Raw genomic sequence first — 24437 nt, 5'->3', positions numbered from 1 at the left:
AGTGGAGGAGCTGCGAGCCTGGTTGGCTGCAGAGTTTGGAGACACTATCGAGATGATATGACAAAACACATGTCACTAGACTGGCATGGACAAACTGTCAGTACGGATTGCTTTTGATGAGAAGTCTAAGCAGATGGAAACCAAGTTTGAAAGTGCGGCATGGATGGAAGGCAGTGGAAGCGGTATACGAAGACCCTGTGAGAGGGCAAAAGATGACGTGGGCTTGGCAGGTGGATATATCTTTCACATGCTCGCAGGCAGCTACTGGCTAGTCGCATCACATACAGACATTTTGCTCCTACAAAAGACAGCCATCCTACAATCGACGCAATCATGTCGGTCAAGTGAGTAGCATGTGCTGAGTGAGACAGCGACTCGATCGAGGCAGGGGCTGATGATAGCGACAGCTGGGTCATGCTGGAGCCCTCGTCGCCGCAACCTTTTACTCCCCTTCCACATGAACAGACGCTCTACAAGTCGCCAACCCGCACGACCTTCTCGTTGCAGTCGCTTAACAAGTTCCCCGGCAAGGAGCCCGTCCACTGGTCAGCCTCAGCCGGCACCCTGTATCTCACCAACCGCCGCCTCGTCTACCTGCCCTCGACAACAACCCCTCAGCTCCAGTCATTCGCAGTACCGCTTCTCAACACTCACGATTCGCACGTCGTTGCTCCATGGATAGGGCCTAATGTCTGGACCGCACTCGTACAACCTGTGCAAGGCGGCGGCATTCCTGGCAACATTCCCGCGCTAGAGCTCAAATTCGCCTTTAAAGACGGAGGAGCATACGATTTTCACTCCGGCTATGAAAGAGTAAAGGAGAGACTACAGCAGCAAGTCGATGTTGCGAGGCAATCTGGTCACCTTCAAGGTGATGGCAGCGAGGCAGGTAGAGGAAGAGGAGGTGACGCTCTCGCTGCTGTCGATGTCGCAAACGTGCATCTGGACGATTTGCCTGCCTATGAGGAGAGTGGTAGCACGATACCCGTGCCTCAACCTCAGGCTGCTCCTATGCCTGCACCTGTACCGAGACCAGCCCCTGCGTCGCCCGAGTCGCATGCGCCAGAGGTCTTTACGCCACCGGCTGAGCCTCCGCCGGGATACGAGCAAGTGCAGAGAGAAACTGTGGAAGACGAATTGGAGAGGAGATTGAGTAGTGGTCGCATTCTGTAAGGCGGCTCCAACTCTGAATGCTGTCATGTGTACGATGAGATATGATACCCCACGACAAGGCTGTTCTTCCTTTGGCAGGTTATTGATTCACGAGGCAAGGGCGAACAGGCGTTTGGGTAATGCTTCTTTCCTATTTCAATGGACGTTCTTCTTCGAACACGTTACTTCCTGGACAAGCTAAAGTGTTCAAGCTTGTGACGATCTTTATATCCAGAGGCATCTGCCCACAGCCTCTGTTGACGTGTTTGTAGGTTTGGTATACAATTGTGCCATTAGCTAACCCATCTGCGACTTTGTATCGCTGTGAAAGGTCAAAGAAAGACCACAATAACACTCGAACCAAGGCAGGAACCAAGCGAGTCGACTGCCTGCTTTGAACTCAATCTCTCCTTTCCGTCGTCCGATCAAATGATACCAGGAATCCACCTAGCACCCACAACACTCTTATAACTCTCATACTTCCTCCTGACCCCCAACTCCACAGTCTCTCCCTTGACAACATCTTCATTCAACATAAATTGTCTCTCCTCCAACTCAGCGCCTTCCCGATACAACCCGACCAGCCCCATGATAGTAACACCCATTCCCACCATTCTGATGAAACCAAAGAAGGCATGGTTGTGTCTCCATTCTTGCTGCATGGCAATCAAAGAACCCAACCATCCCAATATATACGATACATAGACTGGATGGCGCACCAAAGCGTAAGGGCCGGTGTTGATGACTTCTTTCGGTGTGACTTTGCCAAAGATGACGGATAGATGGCCTTGACCGGTGATTTCACAGCACCACGCGTATAGCGCCGTGCTTCCTGCCAAGAAGACCCAGGATAATAGATGCAAGAGTCCAGTGTTTGTGGAATGAGAGACTGCGGTGGGGAGACTGGTTGCAAAGATTGAAGGAAAAGAGATCAAAAAGGCGAGGAAAGAGAGGCTCTTGATCTGGAGGTTGCGCGTCGAGTTCACGAGTCCCGTGGATGGGTTTAGGAAGTGCAGGAAGAGACCATAGACTTGGGCGCCGAGGAAGAGGAGGTAGAGGATTTGAACGAGGGATGGGAACCACATTGTTTCCTGAGTCTTATGCTCGTTTTTCTGCTTATCTGCGTGCAAAGATGAGTGTGAACGCGACGACGAAGTGCTTCCCAGAGTTTATATCCTACCTGCGTGGTGACGGTGACATCAGAGTATATGTCTCAGCCTCGTGTGGAGTTATACTTTGAGATTGGTGGGAAACAGGGTAACTCGCGTCAATCGCACGCGGGGGGTCCGGATGCTACAGGATGCCGAGATTCACAAACATGTGGAATGTTGCTATCGGAAAAGCATATCTGAAAACGGTCGCGATGCATGTTCATTATTATGGCATCTTGAGAGAAAGGAACTTGAAAACAAGGACGATTCAATAACCACTTCCCCACATTTCCTCCTCATCGATGACTTGGTCTTCGGCAGCCGGTGCACGCCTGCCTTGATCTCTTTCACGCTGCTTCCTCTCTGCTCTGCTTGTCAGATGAGGCGTCACCGGTGTCAACGGCGTGAATGGCATGTAGGAACTGTACGGAGTCGCCATACCCGTACGAGGAGCACTCAAAAGATCGCGGCGTCGCTCGAGGTACGTAGTCTTGGTGACCAGTCCAAGGGATGGTAACGGCAGACCATCTAATTGCGCCATGGCACGGAAAGGTAATGTTCCAAGGGTAGACACAGACATGTTCGACGAGAGTGCACGATGGTTGATACCATAGCCACCCGCAGTCGCTGTGTCGAGCCTGAGTTCCATCTGCCGGGATGTGCCTCCTCCTACTTTGTATACCTCGTATTGGTGGCTTCCAGTCCTCTGTGGCTCTGGTCGAGGCATCGCTCTAATCTCATCGAAATCCCTAATATCGACAGGTGTCCCGTAGCCATCGTGCGTGCCTGGCGTAGTAGCCGCTTCGCTCTTAGGTGGCGGACTGGGTGGAATCCCAGAGTCAGTATAGTATCGTGGCGTCAATGGAGTGCGGACTTCCTCGTCCGAGACTTCGCTAGGGTAGTGTCGGTGTTGAATGCGCAAATTGCGTAATCCTTTTCGAGGACGTTTGCCTTCAATCTGAGACCCAAAAGAAGACGTTCGTGTGCGTGTAGAGGCCGCGGCAGGAGATGCTGGCCCACGCAACTCTGAGGACTTCGGCTGACCATAGTCTGGGCGCATTGGCGAGATAGGCGATGCTGGCTGAAAGCGAGGGGAGCGAGGAGGATAAATGGCACGGACGGGACTTCTTGGTGAGACAGGACTGATTTGAGAATCTTGCAAGTGCAAATGTGCAAGCGCAGGAGCCGAAGTCAGGAGTCCGGGAGGTTGTCGTCTCGACTTTGACGTCGTACAACCTACTTGAGACAGTTCATCTTCTGCTATTGTGGTCCGCGATTTGGCAGCTTCCTGCGCAAACGCCGCAGCATAAAGCTGTTCTAACTCTTGCTGTCTAGCCACTCTGTCCGACTCGATCACGCCAGGGTCGAAAGAGGCAATACTTTGCACTGCGGGACTGCCAGGGTTGCTGACTGTTCTGGTGCTGCCTTGCATACTCCGTTTGTTCTTCAATCGCCGTGGACTGTACCAGGAACGTTGAGAACGAGGACTTATCGGAGAGTCGTCGAATTGGTTGATGGTGGGCCTGACCATCTCCGTCGAGACGGAAAGATAGGCTGATAGAGCCGCTCGCCGCATTCGTCTTCCGATCGTGACAAGAAGGCTTCCAAGGATCAAGACAGTTGCCACATATGCGCCTATGATTCCGCATATCTGACCGGCGAGTAGATGAGAGTCTCGAGTAGCGTGAGCGGAGAGAGGAGGTCCATCCTCAGGGGACGGCGCAGGTCCATTGTCGATGTCAACTGTCCATAGACTGGCTTGTACCAGTGATGGCAGAAGAATAAAACTTGAGATATGTTGCAGAAGAAGTGTCGATCGCTTAGCCATTCTCAAGTTCACGCAACCCACAGCTCAGCTGCACGATCGAGAGAGACATGGTCAGGAAGAGGGGAGGCGAGAGCGCGATGTTGTGAGACAGTCAGTGTATCCAGCATGGCGAGCAATTGGGGTGGCAAGCGAAGTGATAGATCGGAAGCCTGCATTAGCGTATGCGTGGCTTCGCAACCGGCGCTTAAGCTACAACAGTTATCCACGACACTTTCAAGCCGCCACGGCTGGCAACTTCGATCAAGACTCAATGCGATAGATCTGATGGGCCAACGGTCAGAGTGTACCAATTAAGGTCGGGGCGAAGGAAGGATTCTAGTATAGATGGGTGTTCAGGAGAGTCTCTCGATATAAGCGCCATATTCAGCCAATGAAAAGAATGATTGATTGCCAAGAAAAATGATCAGAACCAGACCAGGATGCCATGTCGTCTCTTTGGGGTATCTTATCGCTCGCTTTTTGAATGTAGGAAATAAAGAATCAAAACAGATGTGTAATTTAACAGGCTTTCAGAGATCGTGACGGGCGTGAGATGGTTTGGGCGTCGTTCAGTTTACGTTGTTTCCACTGCCACTCAACCAGCACGGGAAGGAACTGCCAAAGGTCGAAGTCAGGCCACAGACAGTCTAGAAAGACGATACTAGTATGTTCATGACACTGCCACATCATGAAGTCGCTTAGTCGCTGGACGCCAGACGTGCGGACTAGAAGGTCGCAAGGAGGCGCATCATGGGTAAAGGTGTGCGCGTTGATGGTGTCGGCAGTGATAGTTTCAGGATCTGGAAAGACGGTCTGAGGTTTTGTCGGTTTGAATGCTGGAGAGTGTGCAGAGGCGGAGGTGCGTGAGGACGGAGTCTGGTCGTCGGTGGAAGCCGCACTGACACTCGAATCGTCCGTCTCTTCGGCGTTGTCTTCGTCGAGCGAGGACTCTTCCTGCACCTGGCTCAACTGACTGGTTCGGAGGTGACGAGCGATGTGTGACTCGGAGAAGGGCCGCTTGTTGACAGTAGGCAGAGGAGTGGAGTATTCGCGGACGGTCTCGCGGATGGCGTGTGTCATCTCGTGGCGTGAGGTATACGGGAAGCAGACGTTGAGCACTGCTTGGGTGTTGTTGCTGGTCAAGCGGACGGCTTCGTCTATTGATTCGAGGACATCGGGCCGTACAAGCTCTCTTTGACCCAGGATCTGGATACGAGCACCATAGCGTTGCAGGAGCTCGCCGTGTTGAGCCAGTTGGTTCAGCTTGACCTTGGCCATGTCCATGAGAGCGTCGACTTCATACTTGGATCGCTTGAAGTTCTCAATGCTAAATGCATAGATGGTGACAACTTTGACTCCGGACTTGTAGCAGACCTCGAGTATCTGCGCATGTTAGCATGTGTCAATTGAGCATCCATCATTGGTTGATGTGTACCCGCGCGAGAGCCTCAAAGCCCAGATGGTGTCCCTCGACGGTCTCGATATGATGAGTTCGCGCGTAACGTCGGTTTCCATCCATGACAAAGGCAACGTGCCCTGGTATGGGCCCTTGTCGCAAGGCTCCGATCAGCAGCTCTCTAACTCGCTGCACACCCCACTCCGCTGGGGGAGACGACAAGAGCCATCTACGGAGGCGTGTCAGATGGGCAGATGACATGTCAGCGTTGCTTTTGGAGAAGGTTAGGTCTGCATCAATTGTCGGGAATCAGGAGCATTTGTTCAGACACATGCCATGGCTGCCATGCGCTCCTGCGTCAGCTCTCGGCACCGCCTGCCGCGTGTCGCGAGACCTGGAAACTGTCGGACCATCCGTCCGCCAAGCCACTTCACTGCAGCCCGTGCACCTCTCTCCCAAATTCTCTTTGTAATCCGCCTTCGTCCTTTCCACTTCCCTTGCATCACACAGTCTGTATCTTGCTTGTTCACATTCGCTCACCATGGCGTCCATCGTCGAAAAGCAGCTACACAGCTTGCTGGACGGCTTCGACGCCTTGCGGCTGGAATATCAGCGCGTCTACTCGCGTTGCGCTTCTCTCGAAGCCCAGATGGCTACAGCCAAACTCCAGGTTCGTACTGTCCGCTGCTTCCCATGCCCTCCACCCCCCTTCTTTGTGATGAACAACATTAGCTCTAGACCTGCAGCTGTTCGCAGCTTTGACAGACGACATACACCATAGCATGCCTTGAATCAGCGTGTTACTGATCCTCCTCTCAATCCTTCACTCAACATACAACCGCTTCATGCCGGCACATTCGCTGACTTGAACAAACAGTATTCGCGCCTTGCCGCCCTGAGTCCTGAAAAGGCCAAGCCCCTTGATCTCTCAGCTGCTACGGCATACCCTCTGGCTGTTGATTTCGAGAGCTTGATAAATAGTTCTAAGATAGTTGACGCCAGCCGTCGTGACAAAATCACTGCCGCTTCTCGTACCTCAAACTCGCTGCGTTCGACCAGCGTAGCCATTCATTCTGGGCCTTCGGCCGACAACCCTTCCGCTCCCACATCATCTGCTGCCATGCCTTCTATCCACGAGTCCCCTCTCGAACAAGATTTCACCGTCCCCGGCACTCCGAGCAGGCTCGATTGCCCTTTCGCTTCCATGGAAAGACGCAAATTGAGCTCGCACGCTGCTTCGGTGGTTTCACGCTATAAGTCCGAGTCTGTTCGACAGCCGCGCAACTCGGGCTCGCGTGTCAGTGGCCAACGTGCATCGTCCAGCGCGCGCAACTCCATCGTTGATCCTATAAGAGAGGTTTGTGCCATGGATTCACACAAGAAGAACCACGAAGCCGAGCCATCAGTGCAAGGCTCATCTACCGACAAAGTTTGTCCCATCCGCTTCCTCGATCAACACAGTCCGGAAGAGGTTGCCGCCTACTTTGAGCTACACAAACACGAACTTCCGAGGAGCCACGAGATATGTGTGAAGAGATATCAAAGCAACGAGGAACAAATCCGCGAGCTCGACGCAAAATACGGTAATATCGTTAGCATGATTCAAGGGCTGGGCCAAAAACACGTATCGCTCTTGCCGGAAACTTTGGGCGACGATCACCAGCAAGACATGGACGATGATGAGCGCGCTAGTAACGAGAAAATCCGTCAATGGGCCAGCACCGTGTATACAGGACCCGATGCTCCCGTGGAGGAGCAGGCGGAAGAGGATGGTGATCGCTTGCCACGTTTCGACCGACCACTCAGAGATGTTCGTCTAGGCGAAAGTCCCAGCAGACCATGGGGCATTCAAGTACCCATCGAAGCAGAAGATCGCCGCAACAGTGTGTTGTCGAGCGTAGGAGCCGCTGCGGTACCTCCAACCCCACAGCTACCAACCGAAGGACAACCAGGAAGACCCAAGGGTAAATGCCCATTCGGATTCGATCAACAGAAACAACCAGACCAGGAAAAACAAGACAAGCCAACCGTTGAGGAAGTCGAGGAGACAGCTGTCAGAAAGGCCGAAGAGACGGCTATTCAAGAAAGCGTGAAGCCCGAGACCAAACCTACCTTTGTGCGACAAGGTCAATTCAAGGCCTCAACAGAGAAGGCAGCCGGGCAGCACCCAGTGTTTATCAAAGCAGAGCCCGGAGAGCAGAAGGACCAGGCATACACTGGTGCACAAATGGTATTTACAGGACCGGTCTTCATCGGCTATTCTGTGCAGGAAGCCATGACGGTACTGCAGTCGATGAAGCGAACTTAGAATAATGATTAATGCAAGGAAACGAATTACGACTCTTGATATGATCGTGTTGTATTTGGATTGTCCGGTGCCGTGAGTGATTCGAAGTAAAGTTGACTGAGTGATTCTTGGAGCCTTGTTTCTTCCTTCCTTCGTTATCCTGTTCTGTGTGAGAGGCAAGTCCTGATATTTGCACTCCTGGCAGACGGATGGGTGAGGAAAAGAGCAAGACAGGAAGGCAGAGAAGAGAGAGAGTGGATGTGAAGTGATGGGAAATCGGACAGACTCTCATTGGTCAATGTATATATGCACGGGCCAGTCCTGCGAGGCCCGGGAAACGTCGAAAGGTTCGACGCCTCTCTTCGACAGCACGCCAGTCAACACATTCAGAGTCGCCTCATTCACCGCTACCATGGGCATCTTCGACTACGTCTCCGACCTTTACTCGTCCATGACCATCCAGTCATGCGAGGCTGAAACTCAAGACGACATGAAGTACGCCTCGGGCGACTTCAATTCGGCCAAGGACCAGCAGAACGGCATGGGCACGGCTGAACAGACCCGTGGTGCCACCACCAGAGGCGGTGTCAGTCTCGACAGCCCTGCCGCCGGCACCGACGAAGAGAGCGATTCGGAGGCCGAGGCCAACAAGCAGGACGCCAAGAAGCCCGAGGCCTCGAACGAGAAGGGTCACGTCGCCGGCGAGGGTGGCGCTGCCTCCGGTCAGGTCGGCGCTGAGAACGCTGGTCCCCACGGCGGTCCCGTCGGCAAGCAAGACGACGATGAGGATGAGGAGGAAGAAAAAGAGGAGGAGGACGATGAGGAGGAAGAGGACGAGCCTGAGGACCCCAAGCCCAAGATTGAGGAAGGTATGTCAAGGAGCCATTGACGATCCGGACACAGCAAGAAACAGCGCTGACAAGACGACAGAGTGCGCCAAGTCAGCCGAGTGCGCTCCCTACAAGCACCACTACGACCACTGCGTCGAGCGCGTCACCAAGCAGCAGGAGGAGAACGGCAAGGCCGACGAGGACTGCGTCGAGGAATGTGAGTATTGTGCTATGGATGCTGATCAGTTGTGATGGTTGTGCTGATGTGCATGTCTAGTCTTCCACCTCGCCCACTGCGCAACCGCATGCGCCGCCCCCAAGTTGTTCAAGCAGCTCCGATGAACGACACGCGCGCCTCTAGGCCTCAGTCAAGCCAATCGACTCATTCTGTGGTGGAGCCGATGACATTACCTCTTGTACAAAGCATTTTCTCTACACCACGAATTGTACTATTTTTCCTTTCTGTTCCTTAACTCTAGATGGGTCGTTTACGAGCGGTCAAAAGCGTGTAGCATAGAGTCCGTATGCCCAATTGCTTCCAACAGTTATCTAGACCAGAAATCGCTATTGATGCAACACCAATGGCATGACTGGCCAGAATATGTGCATGGTGGAAATGTCGATGATGATGACCAATGTAATTGGCTGGGACTTGACGGATATGACGCAGCTCTTGCTCCAGCGAGACTCGAAGCTTTAGAAGCTGCCCATGTCAACCTTTGACCCTCGAAACTCTCAACATATTCGATCTAGATATACAACAGTTCACAATGTCTTCCGCCGCCGTCTTCCGCAGCTCCGCTGTCCGCTCTGCTCTTAGAGCCAGCGCTCTTTCGGCCACCAAGCGTGCAGCCATGGCCAGCACTACCTTCACCCGCGGCAAGGCCACTCTTCCCGACCTGTCCTGTGAGTCTCCTCTTGTTCACTCCATCTGTTCTGTCTGTCATACTGACCACAGCACTCAGACGACTATGGTGCCCTCGAGCCCGCCATCAGCGGCCAGATCATGGAGCTCCACCACTCCAAGCACCACAACACCTACGTTACTTCCTACAACGCCGCTTCCGAGAAGATGGAGGAGGCTCGCGCAAAGAACGACATCCAGACCCAGATCGCCACCCAGCCTCTGATCAACTTCCACGGCGGTAAGATTGGCTCCATATCTGTCATCATGGCAAACAAGTCGCTGACGGCACTTCTACAGGCGGTCACGTCAACCACTCCCTCTTCTGGGAAAACCTCGCTCCCAAGTCGCAAGGCGGTGGTAAGCCCCCATCAGGCGCCCTCTCCAAGGCTATCGACACACACTACGGCAGCCTCGACGCCATGAAGCAAAAGTTCAACGCCGCTCTCGCCGGCATCCAAGGCTCTGGCTGGGCTTGGCTGGTCCAAGACACCCAAACTGGTGCCATCCAGATCAGAACCTACGCAAACCAGGACCCCGTTGTCGGTCAATTCAGACCCATCCTCGGTGTTGATGCTTGGGAGCACGCCTACTACCTCCAGTACCAGAACAAGAAGGCCGAGTACTTCAACGCCATCTGGGATGTCATCAACTGGAAGGCTGCCGAGAAGCGCTTCCAGTAGAGGATCCGCTGATGCTTTAATGAACCCCTAATCACGCCTTTGTGCTGTATATAGTCGTATAAGAAAGACGTCGACCTCTTACTCGTGCTCTTGCAAAGAAAGCTATTTCGTTAAAGTGCTTCTAACCTCTGTAAGTGTCACATCTGAATCTTGATATTCATTATGAGTATCAAAATCAGAGGCCCATGTTCTAGGATCGAGACAAAACGAGGCATACAGTATCACGATCGATCGCTAGTTCATCCTCCTCAGGGTCATTACGATGCAAACACGTTCTATCAGACAGTAGTGGTATATTATGCAAATGCTTTTTGATTCATGAGGCTTCCAACCCGCATCTAATGACATTATATAAGAAAGGAACAAGAAGAGATCTTACACCAAAGGCTTGTCCATAGGAGCAATAATACCTTGCTTGACAACAACTCTAGGTCTAGTGTTGCGCTGGAAAGTCTCCTTTGTCGTCCACTCCGGACCCACAGGGACACGCAGACTTCTCTCATACTGCTCCCTCTTCTCAAACTCATGAGGTAATGTGCTAGCCAAGTACTTCTTTCCCTTTCGCTGTTGAGCTTCCGAGATGATGACGTTTCTGAGCTTTGCATCTTTACGATCTGCGGCTTTGACACCCTCTGTGACCTTTTTGTGAAGAGGGTTATGAGCCATACGTTTGTTTTGCTTTCTTGTTGCTTTTGAGAGGCCGGTGCCGGTCCAGGAGCCCCAGCCGGGGAGGAAGGTGGATTCGACTTTATCGCCTTCGTCTTCGACTTGAGCGGTCTTTTCGGCTTCGAAGTCGACGGCTACGTCGTCGCCGGCAAAGGCGCGTTGGTGGAAGAGAGCTTGCTTGTCTTTGGAGGGGAGCATGGGGTTCACTCTGTTGTCCTCTTCGGCGTCGGCTTCTTCTTGGTCATTGTCGTATTTGACCGTCTGCCAGCCTTCTGTCGAGGGCGCTGAAGTTTCGTTGGCGGCAGGCTTTGTCGTTTGCTTCTTTGCCTGTGTCTTCTTTCCGGCAGCGGCGGGTTTCACTGCTGCAGGTGCTGGTGCAGGCTTTGAGAGGTCGAGAATCTCGTCTTCGGTTGCCTTCTTGTTCTTCTTCTTGCTCTTGGAAGAACCGATCAACCATGCGTTTTCCTCGACTTCCTTGGGCTCGTCGGCATCGGCAACAACCTTCTGAGCATTCTGAAGGAACGATCGTGACTTCCTTGACTGAGGTGCAGGCTTGGTGTCTGATTGACCACCGACCTTGATCTCTGCCTCGGCTTCTTCTTCCTGATGGTCCTCCTTGTCCAGAGCTTTGTTCTCTTCAAGCTCACCACGAGGGGTAGTCTTGAAGGGGTTGGCGTTGCCTTTCGTAGGCTTGGGTCCGAAGATGGCACGGCCGACAGTGGTCTCTGCTTCCTCTTCGCTCTCGCCATTCTCGTCGGCTAGCTCCCTGCGCAAGCGGTCGATGTCCTCGTCGTTCTGAGCCCTGCGTGACTTTTCGGCTCGGAGCATGAAAGCCATATTGCCAATCTTCGACTTCTCTCCATCCATTGCACCAAGCCTGTCGATCTTCTTGGAGAGGCGAGCCTTCTCGAGTTCGTCATCGTCGAGCTCCTCGTCCTCATCGTCGCTGACACTGATATCTGAATCGTCGCTCTCGCGATCGTAGACATCCTTGCCTTCAATTCTCCTCCTGAGCTCCTCATTCCGTCTGGCCATGTCGATCAAGCCTTCTCTGGCATCCTCGTCCCAGACCGAACGGTTGGACTTCTTCATGGCCTTTGACCACTTGCTGTCCTTGTGCTTTGTGCCCATTCTCTCCTCGGCACGTCTTCTGTCGTTCTTGTCCTTCTCGTCCTCATCCTCGATGCCCTCGGCTACAAGGTAATCGCGCTCAGCGGCCTCGGCGCGTTCACGCTCCTTGCGATGCACGCGACGGTAAGCCTTGGACTTGATCTTCTTGACACGCTTGGCCTTGACTTCCTCTCTGAAGAGCAATTCTCTGGCTTTGCGGAGCTCGGCACGTCTGGCCATGACTTCTTCTATGGGAATCTTGTTCATCTGCAACTCCTCGAATTGTTGAAGTTGGTCTTCTCCTGCACCTTGCTTTTGCTTGTTGCTGAGGCCGCTCTCCTCGAGGATGTTTTGAATGGCACTTTCGAGTTCGTTTGCGGGCTTGTCTTGTTGAATGGGGAGCATCTTCTGAGTGCCGACGGCTTCGATGGCGTTGGGGTCTGCGAGAGGGAATTGGAGGAACTCTGCTCTGCGGTTCTGAATGACGGTGTCGCGCCATCGGTCCAAAGTCTTCTTGGTCTCTTGTGTAGCGGCTGCTCTGTCCAGCTTATCTTGCTGTCTCTTCGGTAGAGGAGCATCGAGCTTTCCGGGAATGCCTGAGCGCTTGGTCGTCTTTTCGGCGGTGAGAAGTTTGAGAGACTTGCGAAGGGCGGGATCGGTGACGGTAGGCAGGAGATCGGAAATCTTGAGCTTCTGCGAGGCGGACAGACCGTATGCTGAAGGCTCTTGCGACTCGTGGGCATCCTGTGAGCGTCCTCCGATGCGCTTCTCGGGCTTGTCCTTGTTCAGCGAGGCGACCAGATCTTGTAGCCTAGACAACTTGGTAGCGTCATCTTCCTCGTCGTCGTCCTCAGACTCGTCTTCCTCTGAATCTTCCTCCTCTTCCTCATCGTCGGAGTCTTCTTCCGAATCGCCATCTTGGTGCTTCTCCTCTGTTTGCATGAGGTCGTCCTCGTTGTCCTCGTCGAGCATGGTGGCTAGATCGACGCCCTCGTCGCCAAAGTCGCTGGCAGATTCGTCATCGTCGCTGTCGCCGCCTTCGTCGAGATCCATTTCCAAGGTGGGTTGCGCCTTCTTCTTCTTTTTCGACGGGCCGCTGGACGAGCTTCCTCTGAATGTGAAGCCTTCGAAACGCTCCTCGTCGCTCTCTCCAAAGGCGTCGTCACTGTCGAGGTCACTGTCGCTCTCGTCAGCGATGTGACCACCCATACGCCACTCGTTTCCTTCGCTATCGCTGCCCTCATCCGTCTCTTCATCCAGTCCTCCTCTGCTTCCAGTACCAGTCTTCTTGGTCACAGTCTTTTGTTGTAGTCGGCGAGCGTTGCTGGAGTGCTCTTCGTCATTGTCGTCTTCCTCGTCGTCTTGCAGTCTTCTACGCTTCTGGCGAGGCTCTCCGACAGAATCGCCCAAGCGGTGTTGGCGAACTTTGTATGTATCGGGAGCGGAATGCGAGGCGATTGCAAAGGCGTCTAACGTTCGCTTCTGTGACTTTTTACGAGCGTTTGTCGGCTTGTCGATTGATACGCTCGAACGAGCGACACGGGCAGGCATGACGAACTTGAGATGACGGTAAAACTGCGAAGCCGTCGTAAAAGTTCAAAGTTCCAAGTTCCGAGATTATCTTGTCTCCAAAAAATGGACTTTGGTAGCGGCAAAAATCTCCGCCAAGACGACGCTAAGAATTGTTTAAAGTCCGCAGACACGTCCGAGTCGCAAAGTGGTAGAGAGCGCGAGAGAGATCAGTCGCAACAGTCAACCAAGCTCCTGCCTCATAGCGTCGCCATGGTGTTCACTCCTACCGCCCCTCTGGGTCGCGCTCTCCGTCGTCTCGCCCTCACCACCAAGCAAGCCGGCAAGGACTACTACAAGGGTACCGGCTCAGGCTCCATGGGTCGTCACACCAAATATGGTGGCTACCGTATCGACTGGTCAAAGGTCCGCACCTATGTCGTCCCCGATCTCAAAGACTTTGCTGTATGTACACCTTGATCAGATCATTCCTCATCCTCCACAACCATCTGACTCCTCTCTAGCTCAAGCCCTTCGTCGCCGAGAACATCGACAAGCCCGACAAGTGGCATGAGCTCTCCGGCACCGTGACTGGAAAGAAATACCTCGATGCATGGAAGGATCAGGGCGGCGACATCTGATCAAGTCTGCCAACATCCTGTTCTCTTGTTTCACTCGGCCTTATGATACCCATGGACTGCATCTTCCTCGCCTCCCTTCTACAGACCTCTACATTACATTCTCCATTGTACTTTTATTCTATCAAAATTTGTCCCTTTCTTCGGACATCATACACATCGTCTGTGTCTACCTAGCGACTTTGGCGTACATCTCCCAGAGAGGGGTGCCGGCCTGAAAACCACTGTGCATCACTGCAGCTAATATGACTCTCCACTTCTGAAGTGGAGCAGCACAATTTCTACGCTCTCATGACCTACCTCTGGTCCCATAACTTTCACGTCCTGCACGAATCTATCTTGAATATCTCGTCAAGTCATGGTGAACGATAGTTCTAGTATTCAATTGCTAGCTAATTGCTCACCGAAATGTTCTTCGTGATTGTGCCATAAAGAGTGACTTTGTTGTTTCGAATGAATGTCAGATTCGGGAAGCAAGAGAAAAGAAAGGAAAAAGTGCTCAAATGTAGAACGTCTTCTCGCTCAGTCTGTGGTGAACTCCTTGAGTCCACTCGGCTGTCTGTGCATTGTAGGCTGAGCCGTTTGCACTTTGGTTCTCGTTGAGCGTCGAGTAGAGGTACATACGACCTCTCTCGCAAATCAGGTCGGCGTAGTATGCAGGTGGACAGATGGACACCGCCTTGGTAGCTCGGTTGAACATGTAGCAAAGCTTGTGGACCCAGGTCTGGAGGGCGTCTGCGCCGAAGTTCAGTTCATCCTTGATGACGACGTAGTGAGCAGGCCTGGCTGTTCCCTGCAGGCCCTTGTGGGCTTGGAGGAAGAAATCGTAGAGGATATGGCTTGTAACCCCCCTGTCAACAACGGTGCCCGGCATGGGGTTTCCAGTTCTTTGGTCCATGGATTTGTTGTCTGTAGGGTAGAATCTTGTGTGGTGTCGCTTGCCTACAATGACTATGGTGACCTTGGGCCACTTCTTCGAGTCGCCATAGAGCTTCTCGAAAGCCTTTTGGATAGGCGGAAGTTCCAGATCAAGCACAAGGTTATATTGTCCTTCTGAGACACCATCGCGGAAGATGACAATCTTAGAAGGCAGGGTTCTGTTATGCTTGCGCCACAGCTCAAGACGCTCGAGCATCATGTCAGTGAGCCCCTGGACCATCTCTTCCTTACCCCTTTGCGATCTCAAAGATCCAGGGAAAGCAGACAAGTGCTCGTCTACACTGGCAACAACGCCGGCTATAGATGGGGAGCCTTCCGCAGAGCCAGGCGAGGGGTGGGTTACGTCTATGCCAACAAGCATGCATGTGTTCTTGCCATCAAGGGGATACATGTCGCGCTGTGTATGGACCACACCACCACCCTTGATGTTGAATTTGAGAGCCAGGTTGCCCAGATACATATCCTGGCCCTTGGGCTTCTGGAGCTTACTTCCCACAGCGTTAATCGAGAATAAGCCGTGCTTGACATCGCCGTAGTACTTGATGCGACTGTACAGCCACTTGTCGGCTTCCTTGAGAATGATAAAGAGAAGCTCGATTTTGTGGCTCGAAGCTTTAAGGAAAATTTCGTCCAGCTTGGCGTCAATGATGTGCCGGCTATGCTCGTTAGGTCGGGGAATAGTGTTGTGCTGTGTTTGGAGTCGCGGGCCCATACGGACTCCGTACGCGGTCAAGTGGCGCTCGAGGGCCGCCAAAAGTCCATTATCATCGAGCACATCCATGCCTTGCATCTGAGAACCCCGAGGTAGCAGTGCAGCACCCCGGTGGTCGTCATAATTGAGGACTACACAAGCCCAACTTCCGATTGAGCCTGGCTTAGAAAACTTGGTTCCGACCAAGTTCCAGGATCCTTCTCTGGCTTGCAGTTCTTTGTTGCCATAGCATACCTTAGGAGTAGGCAAGATACGACCAGGTACTGTAATGAGCTCCTTAGAAACCTCGAAACCGAACTTGTTCATAACTTGTGCGGGACCGTTGAAACCCATCATCTTCAGGCCATTGCCAGGGGTTCCTGCAATAGACTCTGCATTAAGTCGAGGTGCTCTCGCTGCGAAGTTGATCATGTGTGTCGTCTGCGCTCCTGACAACAATCTCCTAACAGGCTGGCCAGGTATGACTGTCGCCAGTTCGATGGGCAGGTATGAGGGATCGCCTCCCGTACCAACGTTCAGGACGGGCAAGTCTGGGTGTCTAAGGGTGATACCAAGCTCAGTCTTGAAGTAGTCGAACACGGTAACGCTACGAGCTGCGGCTTGGGGGTTCTTGTGATCGGTCCAGGAGAAGGAGACTGTCTTAGCACTGCCATTTCTAGGCCTTGGAGCAAGTCCAACGATCGATTTGGTCTGTGCGACGGTCTGAGGCTTACCTTGAGCATCCATCTTAGGCTTTCCGTTCGTACCCAGCGCTTTGAGGTAGTTTGTACGCACGCGTAGCATACGAATGAAGGCTCCAGCTCTGGCCACATCTTGGGGTCCTGGAGTCTGACCAGGAGCACCGCCAACATATTCTGAAACCAGATCCATAACAGGGATCGCCTTATAGAACGCGGCACTAGCGACATTCAAATTGACCAGGATCCTGTTGGTAGAGGTGCGAACGCTAGCATAGTATCCGCGAAGCGCCTGGAGACCACCACTGATGTCTACTTGCTCTAGCAAGGGTGAGCCAGCACCGGGATAGTACTTGTTCTGCCCCAAGGAATAGACGTTGGCCGTCTCATTAGGTGTCTTTCCCATTATGATGTTCAAAACCTGGGTAACATCGGGCAAGGCTTCAAAATATGCGCCACTCTGAGTGCTTTGCAGAGCTCGAACAAGTTCAGCCAGGCTGAATTCTCCTGTCTGAGACAGTTCGTAGCCCTTAGTACGACGGTTCCTCGCTTCTTGTGCGCGGGCATTGTCGGGTCCCTGGAATGCAGGCAAGCTAGGATCTATGACTTCGATTTTGCCTTGCTTGCGATCAGCAGGACCAAGATTCAGCTTTTTCGTTGTTACGATGATGGTTGAGTAATCAGTCGCAACCTGACAGTCGGCAAAGACTGGGTCCTTGATGAGGTTGGTCACGAGGAGACGCATCTTTGGTTTGCTGAGTTTTTCGCCGCCAGCCGTGCCAACAGCGTAGCGGAAGAGAGGAACCTCCTGATTTCCTGTCTCGAAAGCAGTCTTCAAGTGAAGGTAGTTGGCACGTAGCACAATGGGTATACCCATGGTGCCGTATCCTGGACGTCCGGGGAAGCCATGAATCATCTGGCCGGCGGTAGCCTTGACACGAGTGTCTTCAAGGGATTGGACTGCCTGATCGGGCTGAGGAACATTTCCTTCACTGTATCACTCGTATCAGCAATCGAGAAAGTGATTAGGAGATGGGAAGGTCTGATAGAGAAGAAAATGGTAGAGCCCAGCGTGATACTCACAGGAAGATGCTGTTGCCGGGGGGTCCAGCGTGGAAGGGAACCTGAAAGCTGCCTCCCCGACCGCGAGGAGCTCCACCACCTCGACCACCGCGATCACTCTGGAAGCCACCACGGTCGCCTCGAGAAGAGCCGCCGCCACGATCGCCTCTGAAACCACCACCGCGATCGCCACGGAAGGAGCCGCCACCACGATCTCCCCTGGGTGCAGCACCACCACGGCTATCTCCCCGACCGCCACGGCCACCGAAAGAGTCACCACGGCCAGAAGGACCACCACGACTGCTGTCTCCTCGGCCACCTCGGCCACCTCGGCCACCACGACCGCCTCCACCTCTGTCTCCACGTTGAGGAGCTGACATGTTATTCTGAATGGCTGAGTGAGGGTGTTCTTGATCAAACTGAAAAATGGATGTTGAGACTGTGACGATAGAGAGGGCCAGTACCGTTGATTGATTATGAGCTGTTGTAAATCCGCTTATTGCAGCTGCAATTGCGGGCAAAGAAGTGACCGGAAGACTTCAAGGAAACTTGCAGCAATGTCTGGCTATGTCTAGCTATGCCAGCGCCGGAGCGGAAGATACTTGAATCAATGAATGCTACTGATGTCTGCAATAATGGAAACTTGCATTGGTGTGATGTTGATGATATCGGTGTGATGCAACTCCACCGCCCTTGGGCTTACGCACAAGGCAGCAGTTTCCAAACACGCTTGACGCGAGCCGGACGCGCTGAATGCGGGCCCATCTTGCCCAGCAAACAGATGTGTTTCGCATCAATGTGAATGCGTCAAGTTTTATTGACTCAGCAACTAAACTTGTACTTTGCAGCAGGGCACAAAATCCGACATGTTCGTCGTACGCCGCACGAGTTGCCACGCCGCTATTAGTGAGCTATCTCTCTCCAGCTCGAGACATGCATGCTGTTCGTGTCACACACCGAACCAAGTGACCAGTGTGACACAATCAGATGGGTCTTTGACTGAAACGTACACTGTAGCGTGTTTTACCACTCACCCGACCTGTCAGATGGACAGAGTCCTTTGTGAAGGCCGTCTTGCCTGCGGCAGTGGCGCTGAGACTAGACAGCAGCCAATCCTTCGTGAGCTGTACTGGTGATGCGTACGTCTGTCAGTCAAAGAACTGATGCTATGATCGCATAGATCGCATCAGGTATATTGGTCCGAAGACGAAGAACATTGGTTCAAGCAGACCGAGGCACACAGGGTCTCCAGGTGCCCTTGCTGAATTGGCGAGCGCAATGGCAGCAGCCAATTTAGATGGATAATAAATGCCGTTGGATTTCCTACGGCCGCATTCGAGCCTGTGAATATCCTTCAAAGTGTCGGTGGTTGGGTTGGAAATGCAGAACATTCTCGCAAAGACGTTTTCTCGGAATGCGCCGCCCCCACTTCCTCAACCACTCCCACAAGCTCGTCCTTCGTACACCAACTACAGTGTCAGATTCTGCTGCCGTCGCTGTCAACTCCATCGTCAGCTTCTACTAGCCAACATCCGGCCTTATCGACAGTCTTGTCTAACCTTGGCCAACTGAGACGACCAGCCTTGGCTCCATTGAAAATGCTTCAAGCCCCTGTGGACCGCTACAGGGGATGCTTCGGCATTCCTTGAGCGCGCCAGTCTCGTGCCGTCGTCTAGAATTTGGTCCATGTAAGACTTTACGCTAGAGTGATCATATCTACTATTCAAGCTCATCCTGTGTTTTCGCTTTCCCTAAGCCACTTCAGGATGCAAGGCGCATCACGTTTACATGATCATTATACCCCCCTTCACCAATCCTCTCGAAGATTGTCAGTAAGTCGCAGAAAAGGAAAGAACGCTCTTAATCACAGGACGTCGCCTTCTCACTCCTCGACGCCTATTGCGCTGGCCTCTGATCCACCCCCTGTTAACGGTGGAGCGCCAAGCGGTTACTCTCTTAGATGCTAACACTGAGCATCTGAATATTTGTTATATAACGTTCCTGCTCCTCTGACGGTATTGCTTCCATCAGCCAACACACTCATTATGGGCGGGTCTATACTTCGTTTGATGTTCTTCTTGAACATTGTGATAGTCCATCTTACTACAGCGGCACCCCTTGCCAACGATGACGAGGCCGACTACTATTATGACTGTGGATCCGAGACCGCTCCTTCAATCAGTCGCAATTCTGGGACCTCCTCTGCTAGCAGCTCTGCACCTGTGTTGTCCACAAGGCTACCAGATACTTCATCCTACACATTCTCTGCCACCAGTCGCTTGACTTCGCTTAGCTCATCAGCAATCCAGGTTGCTTCCTCAACTGTCGAACCTCAGACATTAGGTGTACGTAACTGCATTTCATGCTACTTTTCGATATGATATAATGAGAAGACGTACGACGAGAACAGGAAGTCCCAGAGTGGCGTACGGGACTTGAGGAAAGTGCATCGCGAAAGAGTTCTCAGCTCATCTGATCGCTCTTGCCTGTGAGGTTTCCTTTGCCGCCCTAAGTCGTCTTTTCAATATCAAAGAAAGGCATTGTGTTCCTGATGCAATCATGTTGCATGAGACTCTGTCTAGTTTTTACTAACATTTATCGCAGACCATCATATCATCGTTAGAAACATCTGGCAAGAGCTCGGTTCAGCCTTTTCCTACATCAGTGGCATCTGCTTCCACTACACTATCCCTCATCAACACTGCTAGCACCCGATTGCCACAGCCTAATGCTGTAGCAACGGCTTCGACAATGTCAGTCAACAATGTCTTCGTGGCGTTCGCAAGCGGCCCACCTCCGTCGCAGGTATCACAGAGAAGTGACCATCCTGTCGCTCGATCTGTGATCGCACCGCAAACCAAGAAACTACAGACCAATAAATTCTACGCGAACTTCTTCTTGGGCTCACGGTCTTCCTCTACCTTTACTCATCCCTACTCTGTCGCTTGGGCGAAAGGCTCTGGTATACTGAAGAGTTACGGCCTGGCAATCAGTCATATCGAGAGATCGCAGCTAGCATTCGGTCCCGGCAATCCTGCACGATATTTTATCAATCCTATCGGTATTCAATCGATTACACTCTCGGCTTCGGAGCTGGGTTCGACAACGCAGCTTACAATGGACTCCCTGGATGCGTTCTCTGCAAACGTCAATCTTCTGCCTCGAGCTGGTGCTGCTCCAGCCATCACCTTCCCTCTAGTTCAGGGCATGGGCTTCATCACGGGTGTCTACAGTAAAAGTACGCCACGTGTCGAGAGCAGTATCTCATTTATCACCATCACCTACATCGGTCGTGTCGCTTCCGGCTCTACTTACAAGTATCGGGCCAAGCTTGCCGATAGCACGACATGGAACATCTACGTCACCACATCTCAAGTCGAATACCCTGTCAACGCCTTCACTCTGAGCAATGTACGTGTGCTTCAAGGAGCGGCTGGATTCCAAGGCTTCATCCAGGTTGCAAAAGTGCCAAACGCGGATGCAGAGAAAGTCTACGACGAAGCAGCAGGCGCATACCCGATTGCTGCAAAGATCAGTGGCGCTGTCTCAGGCACTGCTGGAACTTATAATCTGGCATGGACTAAACAAGGTGTCGCCAATCGAACTTTACTTATGTTTGCACTCCCACATCATGTGCAAAGTCTTACCTATGGAGCTGTGACCGGTGTCAAGCTTCAAACTACGACTAAGGGTATGGCTACTGGCATAATTGGCAACTCCTGGACTTTGGTTGAACCCAAACTCCCTAATGACATGGGTTTTGCACCTTGGTCGCCATCACGCGGAAGTGTCAACAAGGTCTCGGCCGCTGCAGCCCGTTTGATCAACAAAGCTGGAGAAAGTGAGTTGAGTCAGGACATGAAAAAGCAGTCGAATCTCAACTCCATGTATTATTCTGGTAAAGCACTCGCAAAATTCGCTGCTATCGCCTATGCTGTGCATGACATCGGAAACAACGCAACTCTCGCGGTCAGTGGACTGCAGAAGTTGAAGCTTGCTTTTGACACATTCGTCCGTAACAAGCAGGTCCTCCCTCTTGTATACGAATCTTCCTGGGGAGGTGCGGTGTCTTCCGGCACATACCAGACAGGAGATTCTGGTCTTGACTTTGGCAACACTTACTACAATGATCATCACTTTCATTATGGATATTTCGTCTATGCCGCAGCTGTAATCGGTTATCTGGACCCCAGCTGGCTGACTCAAGGTACGAACAAAGCATGGGTCAATATGTTGGTCCGCGACTACTCAAACTCTGTCACCAATGATGCTTACTTCCCCTTCTCTCGTTCCTTCGATTGGTACCATGGTCACAGTTGGGCCAAAGGCTTATTCGAAAGTGGTGATGGTAAAGATGAAGAGAGTTCTTCCGAGGACACTTTGTCGACCTATGCAATCAAGATGTGGGGCCGCACGATCGGTGACAAAGCATTAGAGGCAAGAGGAAATCTCATGCTGGCCGTTCAAGCAAGATCTATGCTGAACTATTTCCTGTACACCTCTGACAACACAGTTCAACCTGCCAACTTCATTGCCAACAAAGTTAGCGGAGTGGTAAGTTGAGAGAATATGCTCCATACGATGCTTCTTACTAATGTTTCCGATAGCTCTTCGACAACAAGATCGACTATACGGTAAGTAATAGAACACACGATGTTGAGATTTTTGTTCTGACTCAACCTCTGTCTAGACATATTTCGGCAGTAACCCAGAGTTTATCCATGGCATCCACATGATACCCGCTGGGTTCCCCTTCAGCGCATACATACGCACGCAGAAATTTGTTACCGAAGAATGGAATGCCTTCTTCTCGAACGGTCGTGCCAATGTAGATGGAGGCTGGAGAGGCATTCTGTATGGCAATCTAGCCACTATTCAACCTGCAGCCAGTTATGCCTTTTTCTCTGATCCCAAGTTCAATCCAGCCTACCTTGATGGTGGTGCTAGTTTGACTTGGTACCTGACTTATTCGGCAGCTTTGGGCGGGTCTCCAGCTGCAGCGAAGCGGTCAGAGGTGGAAGATGTGGTTTTGGAAGGAGAGCCAGAGATTGAGGAAGAAAGAGCACACAGGGCTGTTCATAGACGCAGAAGTCATGGACATGCCAAGCTCTGAGGATGATGAATGAGTTTACATTCTTCCCAAGCCGCGGGACGGTTGTATTGGGGATGCTGGACATTCTTTTGACATTCTTTTGGAGTACTGAGGCGAACATACATACCCAGCACAGCACATAACCACCAACATATTCAATCATTCCACACGCATCGAATTATGTGTGATGTCAAGATATTTCATTCGATGCCTCTTCATTTCCGGTCACTAGTCATTGTACCGATGCCATGACTTGTTCCATCCAAGGGTATACATAGCTATTGGCCTCGGGGTATCCTAGAAGTGAGAAAAGGGTCAGCAAACTTCTCTTACATTACAGCCCTCTTCGTCTTCTCTACAGTATCAGACTTACCCATATGCAGGCGATGGCTAATGAATCGCATCTCCTTGGGCGAGCCAAACTCGCTCAACAGCATCGAATCTTCGATTGGCATCAAACCATCAATTGTGCCGTTGATGAGCAATAGTCGGCAACTCTTCATATTCACAATACCAGTTTTGACGAGTGACCAGGTGTCTTGAGCATTATCCATGAAGTCGTCGTGGTCTTTGTAGCCAAATTTTTCGGTCAGAGCAGGAAGAGCGTTCCACGGGTATTCTTTGCATTGTGCCTTTTCGAGCCATTCGCGGGAGAAGAAGTGGTGAGTTCCTGCACCTTGGCCAATAGCGCCAGCTAGTCTGTCTGAGTGGGTATGTGCTGCTCGGACCTATATTGACGTTAGTGTCCAAATGGTCCCAGCGTAGATATCCTTGATTACTCACAGCATTGTAGCCTCCCGCACTTAATCCCCAGGTGATGATACGCTTCATGTCGAATGTGCCTTCCTTCGCCATCCAGTCCAGGATGCTCGTCCACAATCTCTCGGCAGCTTCGGGATCTTTCCTGTCGGCTGGACAATCTGCTGTACCAGGAATATCAACAATGACAGATGCCCAACCACGACCCAAAAATTCATCGCTACGAGTTGTGTTGTCCGGTCTGTGTCCATCTAGTCCGCACATGAGTAGGACAGCAGGACAAGGCTTCGATTCGGAGGCATCCTTTGGCAGACGGACGTAAAGTGGCACGGGATTGTCGTCTGCTGATGTTGCTGCTGTATGAGGGATGGTGACATCTTTGATTGGACAGTCCCATAAGTTTGCAGCCTTGATATATGCTTTCTTTTGTGCCTCATAGATATTTGTCTTGTATTCCGAGTTAATGTATGGGAATCGAGCAATGCGATACACTGTGCAAGCCCGGAGGTAGAGAGCAGAGGCAGCATCTTTATCCGAAGAAACCAATTCGTCTGCCTCTCCCACGAGACGCTCTGCGGTGGGGACAAACTCTCGAGTGTACTCATCCGTATAGCCTGAGTTGATGTTTTTCGATATTAGAGCTTTGAAGATGGGCTCGAAGTCCTCAAATTTGCCATCATGGAAGGGGTAAAGGGACTTCGAGCAAGGAAATGCCCATTTCTTCTCCCACAATGCTTGGACGCCTTCCAGATGAGGATATACCTGGTCGAACTTGTCACCAAGGATCCATTTGTGTTCTGTGGGTGTGGCCAACGACATGGGAGCGGGCTGTACAATATGACTGGACGGATCTCGAATAAGGACAGAACAGTGCGTCAAGGTGCTTCTTAAATAGCAGAAGGGCCAAGCTACAAATGTTACAGCATCAGAAAGTCCGTCCGGCTTTGAGGGGAGAGCCGTAGAGCCATGTCAATGCGGAGCTGCAGTGCCACGGCAGTGCATATAGGCAAGAGGTTGAAACTGCGGGAGTTGAGCTAGAATAAACAGCATGTACTATAGAACA

General features: G+C 52.0%; 13 protein-coding genes across 13 annotated transcripts; 7 read left to right on the top strand and 6 right to left on the bottom strand.

Annotated features, from left to right (window-relative positions):
- Window positions 1-11: 11 nt before the first annotated feature.
- On the top strand, window positions 12-1375 carry AUEXF2481DRAFT_662199 (uncharacterized protein). Its single transcript, XM_013489282.1, has 2 exons — window positions 12-344; window positions 408-1375. Exons 1-2 carry the CDS (start codon window positions 334-336, stop codon window positions 1171-1173), a joined length of 777 nt encoding a protein of 258 aa, XP_013344736.1. The 5' UTR covers window positions 12-333; the 3' UTR covers window positions 1174-1375.
- AUEXF2481DRAFT_662302 (uncharacterized protein) lies at window positions 1376-2434 on the bottom strand. The gene is made up of 2 exons (XM_013489281.1): window positions 2333-2434; window positions 1376-2272 (listed from the first exon to the last, which is right to left on the bottom strand). Exon 2 carries the CDS (start codon window positions 2235-2237, stop codon window positions 1578-1580), a length of 660 nt encoding a protein of 219 aa, XP_013344735.1. The 5' UTR covers window positions 2238-2272; window positions 2333-2434; the 3' UTR covers window positions 1376-1577.
- Window positions 2405-4380, bottom strand: AUEXF2481DRAFT_662184 (uncharacterized protein). The gene has a single exon (XM_013489280.1). It carries the CDS (start codon window positions 4129-4131, stop codon window positions 2572-2574), a length of 1560 nt encoding a protein of 519 aa, XP_013344734.1. The 5' UTR covers window positions 4132-4380; the 3' UTR covers window positions 2405-2571.
- A 249-nt stretch (window positions 4381-4629) lies between these two features.
- Window positions 4630-5767, bottom strand: AUEXF2481DRAFT_4351 (uncharacterized protein; the record flags this gene model as incomplete). Its single annotated transcript, XM_013488970.1, has 2 exons — window positions 4630-5493; window positions 5546-5767. 2 exons carry the CDS (start codon window positions 5765-5767, stop codon window positions 4630-4632), a joined length of 1086 nt encoding a protein of 361 aa, XP_013344424.1.
- A 224-nt stretch (window positions 5768-5991) lies between these two features.
- AUEXF2481DRAFT_39186 (uncharacterized protein) lies at window positions 5992-7850 on the top strand. The gene is made up of 2 exons (XM_013489124.1): window positions 5992-6176; window positions 6384-7850. Exons 1-2 carry the CDS (start codon window positions 6048-6050, stop codon window positions 7812-7814), a joined length of 1560 nt encoding a protein of 519 aa, XP_013344578.1. The 5' UTR covers window positions 5992-6047; the 3' UTR covers window positions 7815-7850.
- Window positions 7851-7888: 38 nt separating this feature from the next.
- On the top strand, window positions 7889-9318 carry AUEXF2481DRAFT_39184 (uncharacterized protein). Its single transcript, XM_013489123.1, has 3 exons — window positions 7889-8662; window positions 8724-8840; window positions 8901-9318. The coding sequence occupies exons 1-3, from the start codon at window positions 8206-8208 to the stop codon at window positions 8963-8965; spliced, it is 639 nt and encodes a 212-aa protein (XP_013344577.1). The 5' UTR covers window positions 7889-8205; the 3' UTR covers window positions 8966-9318.
- A 33-nt stretch (window positions 9319-9351) lies between these two features.
- AUEXF2481DRAFT_39183 (uncharacterized protein) lies at window positions 9352-10286 on the top strand. Its single transcript, XM_013489122.1, has 3 exons — window positions 9352-9529; window positions 9589-9768; window positions 9828-10286. The coding sequence occupies exons 1-3, from the start codon at window positions 9394-9396 to the stop codon at window positions 10208-10210; spliced, it is 699 nt and encodes a 232-aa protein (XP_013344576.1). The 5' UTR covers window positions 9352-9393; the 3' UTR covers window positions 10211-10286.
- A 299-nt stretch (window positions 10287-10585) lies between these two features.
- AUEXF2481DRAFT_4347 (uncharacterized protein) lies at window positions 10586-13537 on the bottom strand (the record flags this gene model as incomplete). The annotated part of the gene is made up of 1 exon (XM_013488969.1): window positions 10586-13537. The coding sequence occupies one exon, from the start codon at window positions 13535-13537 to the stop codon at window positions 10586-10588; it is 2952 nt and encodes a 983-aa protein (XP_013344423.1).
- Window positions 13519-14497, top strand: AUEXF2481DRAFT_39182 (uncharacterized protein). Its single transcript, XM_013489121.1, has 2 exons — window positions 13519-13960; window positions 14020-14497. Exons 1-2 carry the CDS (start codon window positions 13622-13624, stop codon window positions 14134-14136), a joined length of 456 nt encoding a protein of 151 aa, XP_013344575.1. The 5' UTR covers window positions 13519-13621; the 3' UTR covers window positions 14137-14497.
- A 135-nt stretch (window positions 14498-14632) lies between these two features.
- Window positions 14633-17903, bottom strand: AUEXF2481DRAFT_28804 (uncharacterized protein; the record flags this gene model as incomplete). The annotated part of the gene is made up of 2 exons (XM_013489049.1): window positions 14633-17453; window positions 17545-17903. 2 exons carry the CDS (start codon window positions 17901-17903, stop codon window positions 14633-14635), a joined length of 3180 nt encoding a protein of 1059 aa, XP_013344503.1.
- A 1282-nt stretch (window positions 17904-19185) lies between these two features.
- Window positions 19186-20047, top strand: AUEXF2481DRAFT_39180 (uncharacterized protein). Its single transcript, XM_013489120.1, has 2 exons — window positions 19186-19211; window positions 19280-20047. Exon 2 carries the CDS (start codon window positions 19569-19571, stop codon window positions 19902-19904), a length of 336 nt encoding a protein of 111 aa, XP_013344574.1. The 5' UTR covers window positions 19186-19211; window positions 19280-19568; the 3' UTR covers window positions 19905-20047.
- A 9-nt stretch (window positions 20048-20056) lies between these two features.
- On the top strand, window positions 20057-22979 carry AUEXF2481DRAFT_662134 (glycoside hydrolase family 81 protein). The gene is made up of 4 exons (XM_013489279.1): window positions 20057-20060; window positions 20128-22077; window positions 22131-22157; window positions 22214-22979. Exons 2-4 carry the CDS (start codon window positions 20275-20277, stop codon window positions 22634-22636), a joined length of 2253 nt encoding a protein of 750 aa, XP_013344733.1. The 5' UTR covers window positions 20057-20060; window positions 20128-20274; the 3' UTR covers window positions 22637-22979.
- Window positions 22848-24193, bottom strand: AUEXF2481DRAFT_4343 (uncharacterized protein; the record flags this gene model as incomplete). The annotated part of the gene is made up of 3 exons (XM_013488968.1): window positions 22848-22912; window positions 22989-23343; window positions 23399-24193. 3 exons carry the CDS (start codon window positions 24191-24193, stop codon window positions 22848-22850), a joined length of 1215 nt encoding a protein of 404 aa, XP_013344422.1.
- Between the last annotated feature and the right edge of the window lie 244 nt (window positions 24194-24437).

The sequence above is a fragment of the Aureobasidium subglaciale genome (assembly GCF_000721755.1).
Source record: "Aureobasidium subglaciale EXF-2481 unplaced genomic scaffold scaffold_8, whole genome shotgun sequence".
Classification (NCBI taxonomy): Eukaryota; Fungi; Ascomycota; class Dothideomycetes; order Dothideales; family Saccotheciaceae; genus Aureobasidium; species Aureobasidium subglaciale.
Note: the sequence above shows the minus strand (reverse complement) of the source record. Positions and strands in the feature narration are given on the sequence as shown.

Coding starts and splice junctions, on each gene's coding strand:
- AUEXF2481DRAFT_662302 (XM_013489281.1), bottom strand. CDS start 2,237: ATGTGGTTCCCATCCCTCGTTCAAATCCTCTACCTCCTCTTCCTCGGC.
- AUEXF2481DRAFT_39180 (XM_013489120.1), top strand. CDS start 19,569: ATGGGCGGGTCTATACTTCGTTTGATGTTCTTCTTGAACATTGTGATA.
- AUEXF2481DRAFT_662134 (XM_013489279.1), top strand. CDS start 20,275: ATGTCAGTCAACAATGTCTTCGTGGCGTTCGCAAGCGGCCCACCTCCG. Junction 22,078..22,130: donor CCAACAAAGTTAGCGGAGTG/GTAAGTTGAGAG, acceptor TGTTTCCGATAG/CTCTTCGACAACAAGATCGA. Junction 22,158..22,213: donor ACAACAAGATCGACTATACG/GTAAGTAATAGA, acceptor ACCTCTGTCTAG/ACATATTTCGGCAGTAACCC.
- AUEXF2481DRAFT_39186 (XM_013489124.1), top strand. CDS start 6,048: ATGGCGTCCATCGTCGAAAAGCAGCTACACAGCTTGCTGGACGGCTTC. Junction 6,177..6,383: donor TGGCTACAGCCAAACTCCAG/GTTCGTACTGTC, acceptor TTGAACAAACAG/TATTCGCGCCTTGCCGCCCT.
- AUEXF2481DRAFT_39182 (XM_013489121.1), top strand. CDS start 13,622: ATGGACTTTGGTAGCGGCAAAAATCTCCGCCAAGACGACGCTAAGAAT. Junction 13,961..14,019: donor CCGATCTCAAAGACTTTGCT/GTATGTACACCT, acceptor ACTCCTCTCTAG/CTCAAGCCCTTCGTCGCCGA.
- AUEXF2481DRAFT_39184 (XM_013489123.1), top strand. CDS start 8,206: ATGGGCATCTTCGACTACGTCTCCGACCTTTACTCGTCCATGACCATC. Junction 8,663..8,723: donor CAAGCCCAAGATTGAGGAAG/GTATGTCAAGGA, acceptor ACAAGACGACAG/AGTGCGCCAAGTCAGCCGAG. Junction 8,841..8,900: donor CGAGGACTGCGTCGAGGAAT/GTGAGTATTGTG, acceptor GTGCATGTCTAG/TCTTCCACCTCGCCCACTGC.
- AUEXF2481DRAFT_662184 (XM_013489280.1), bottom strand. CDS start 4,131: ATGGCTAAGCGATCGACACTTCTTCTGCAACATATCTCAAGTTTTATT.
- AUEXF2481DRAFT_39183 (XM_013489122.1), top strand. CDS start 9,394: ATGTCTTCCGCCGCCGTCTTCCGCAGCTCCGCTGTCCGCTCTGCTCTT. Junction 9,530..9,588: donor CACTCTTCCCGACCTGTCCT/GTGAGTCTCCTC, acceptor CACAGCACTCAG/ACGACTATGGTGCCCTCGAG. Junction 9,769..9,827: donor TCTGATCAACTTCCACGGCG/GTAAGATTGGCT, acceptor GCACTTCTACAG/GCGGTCACGTCAACCACTCC.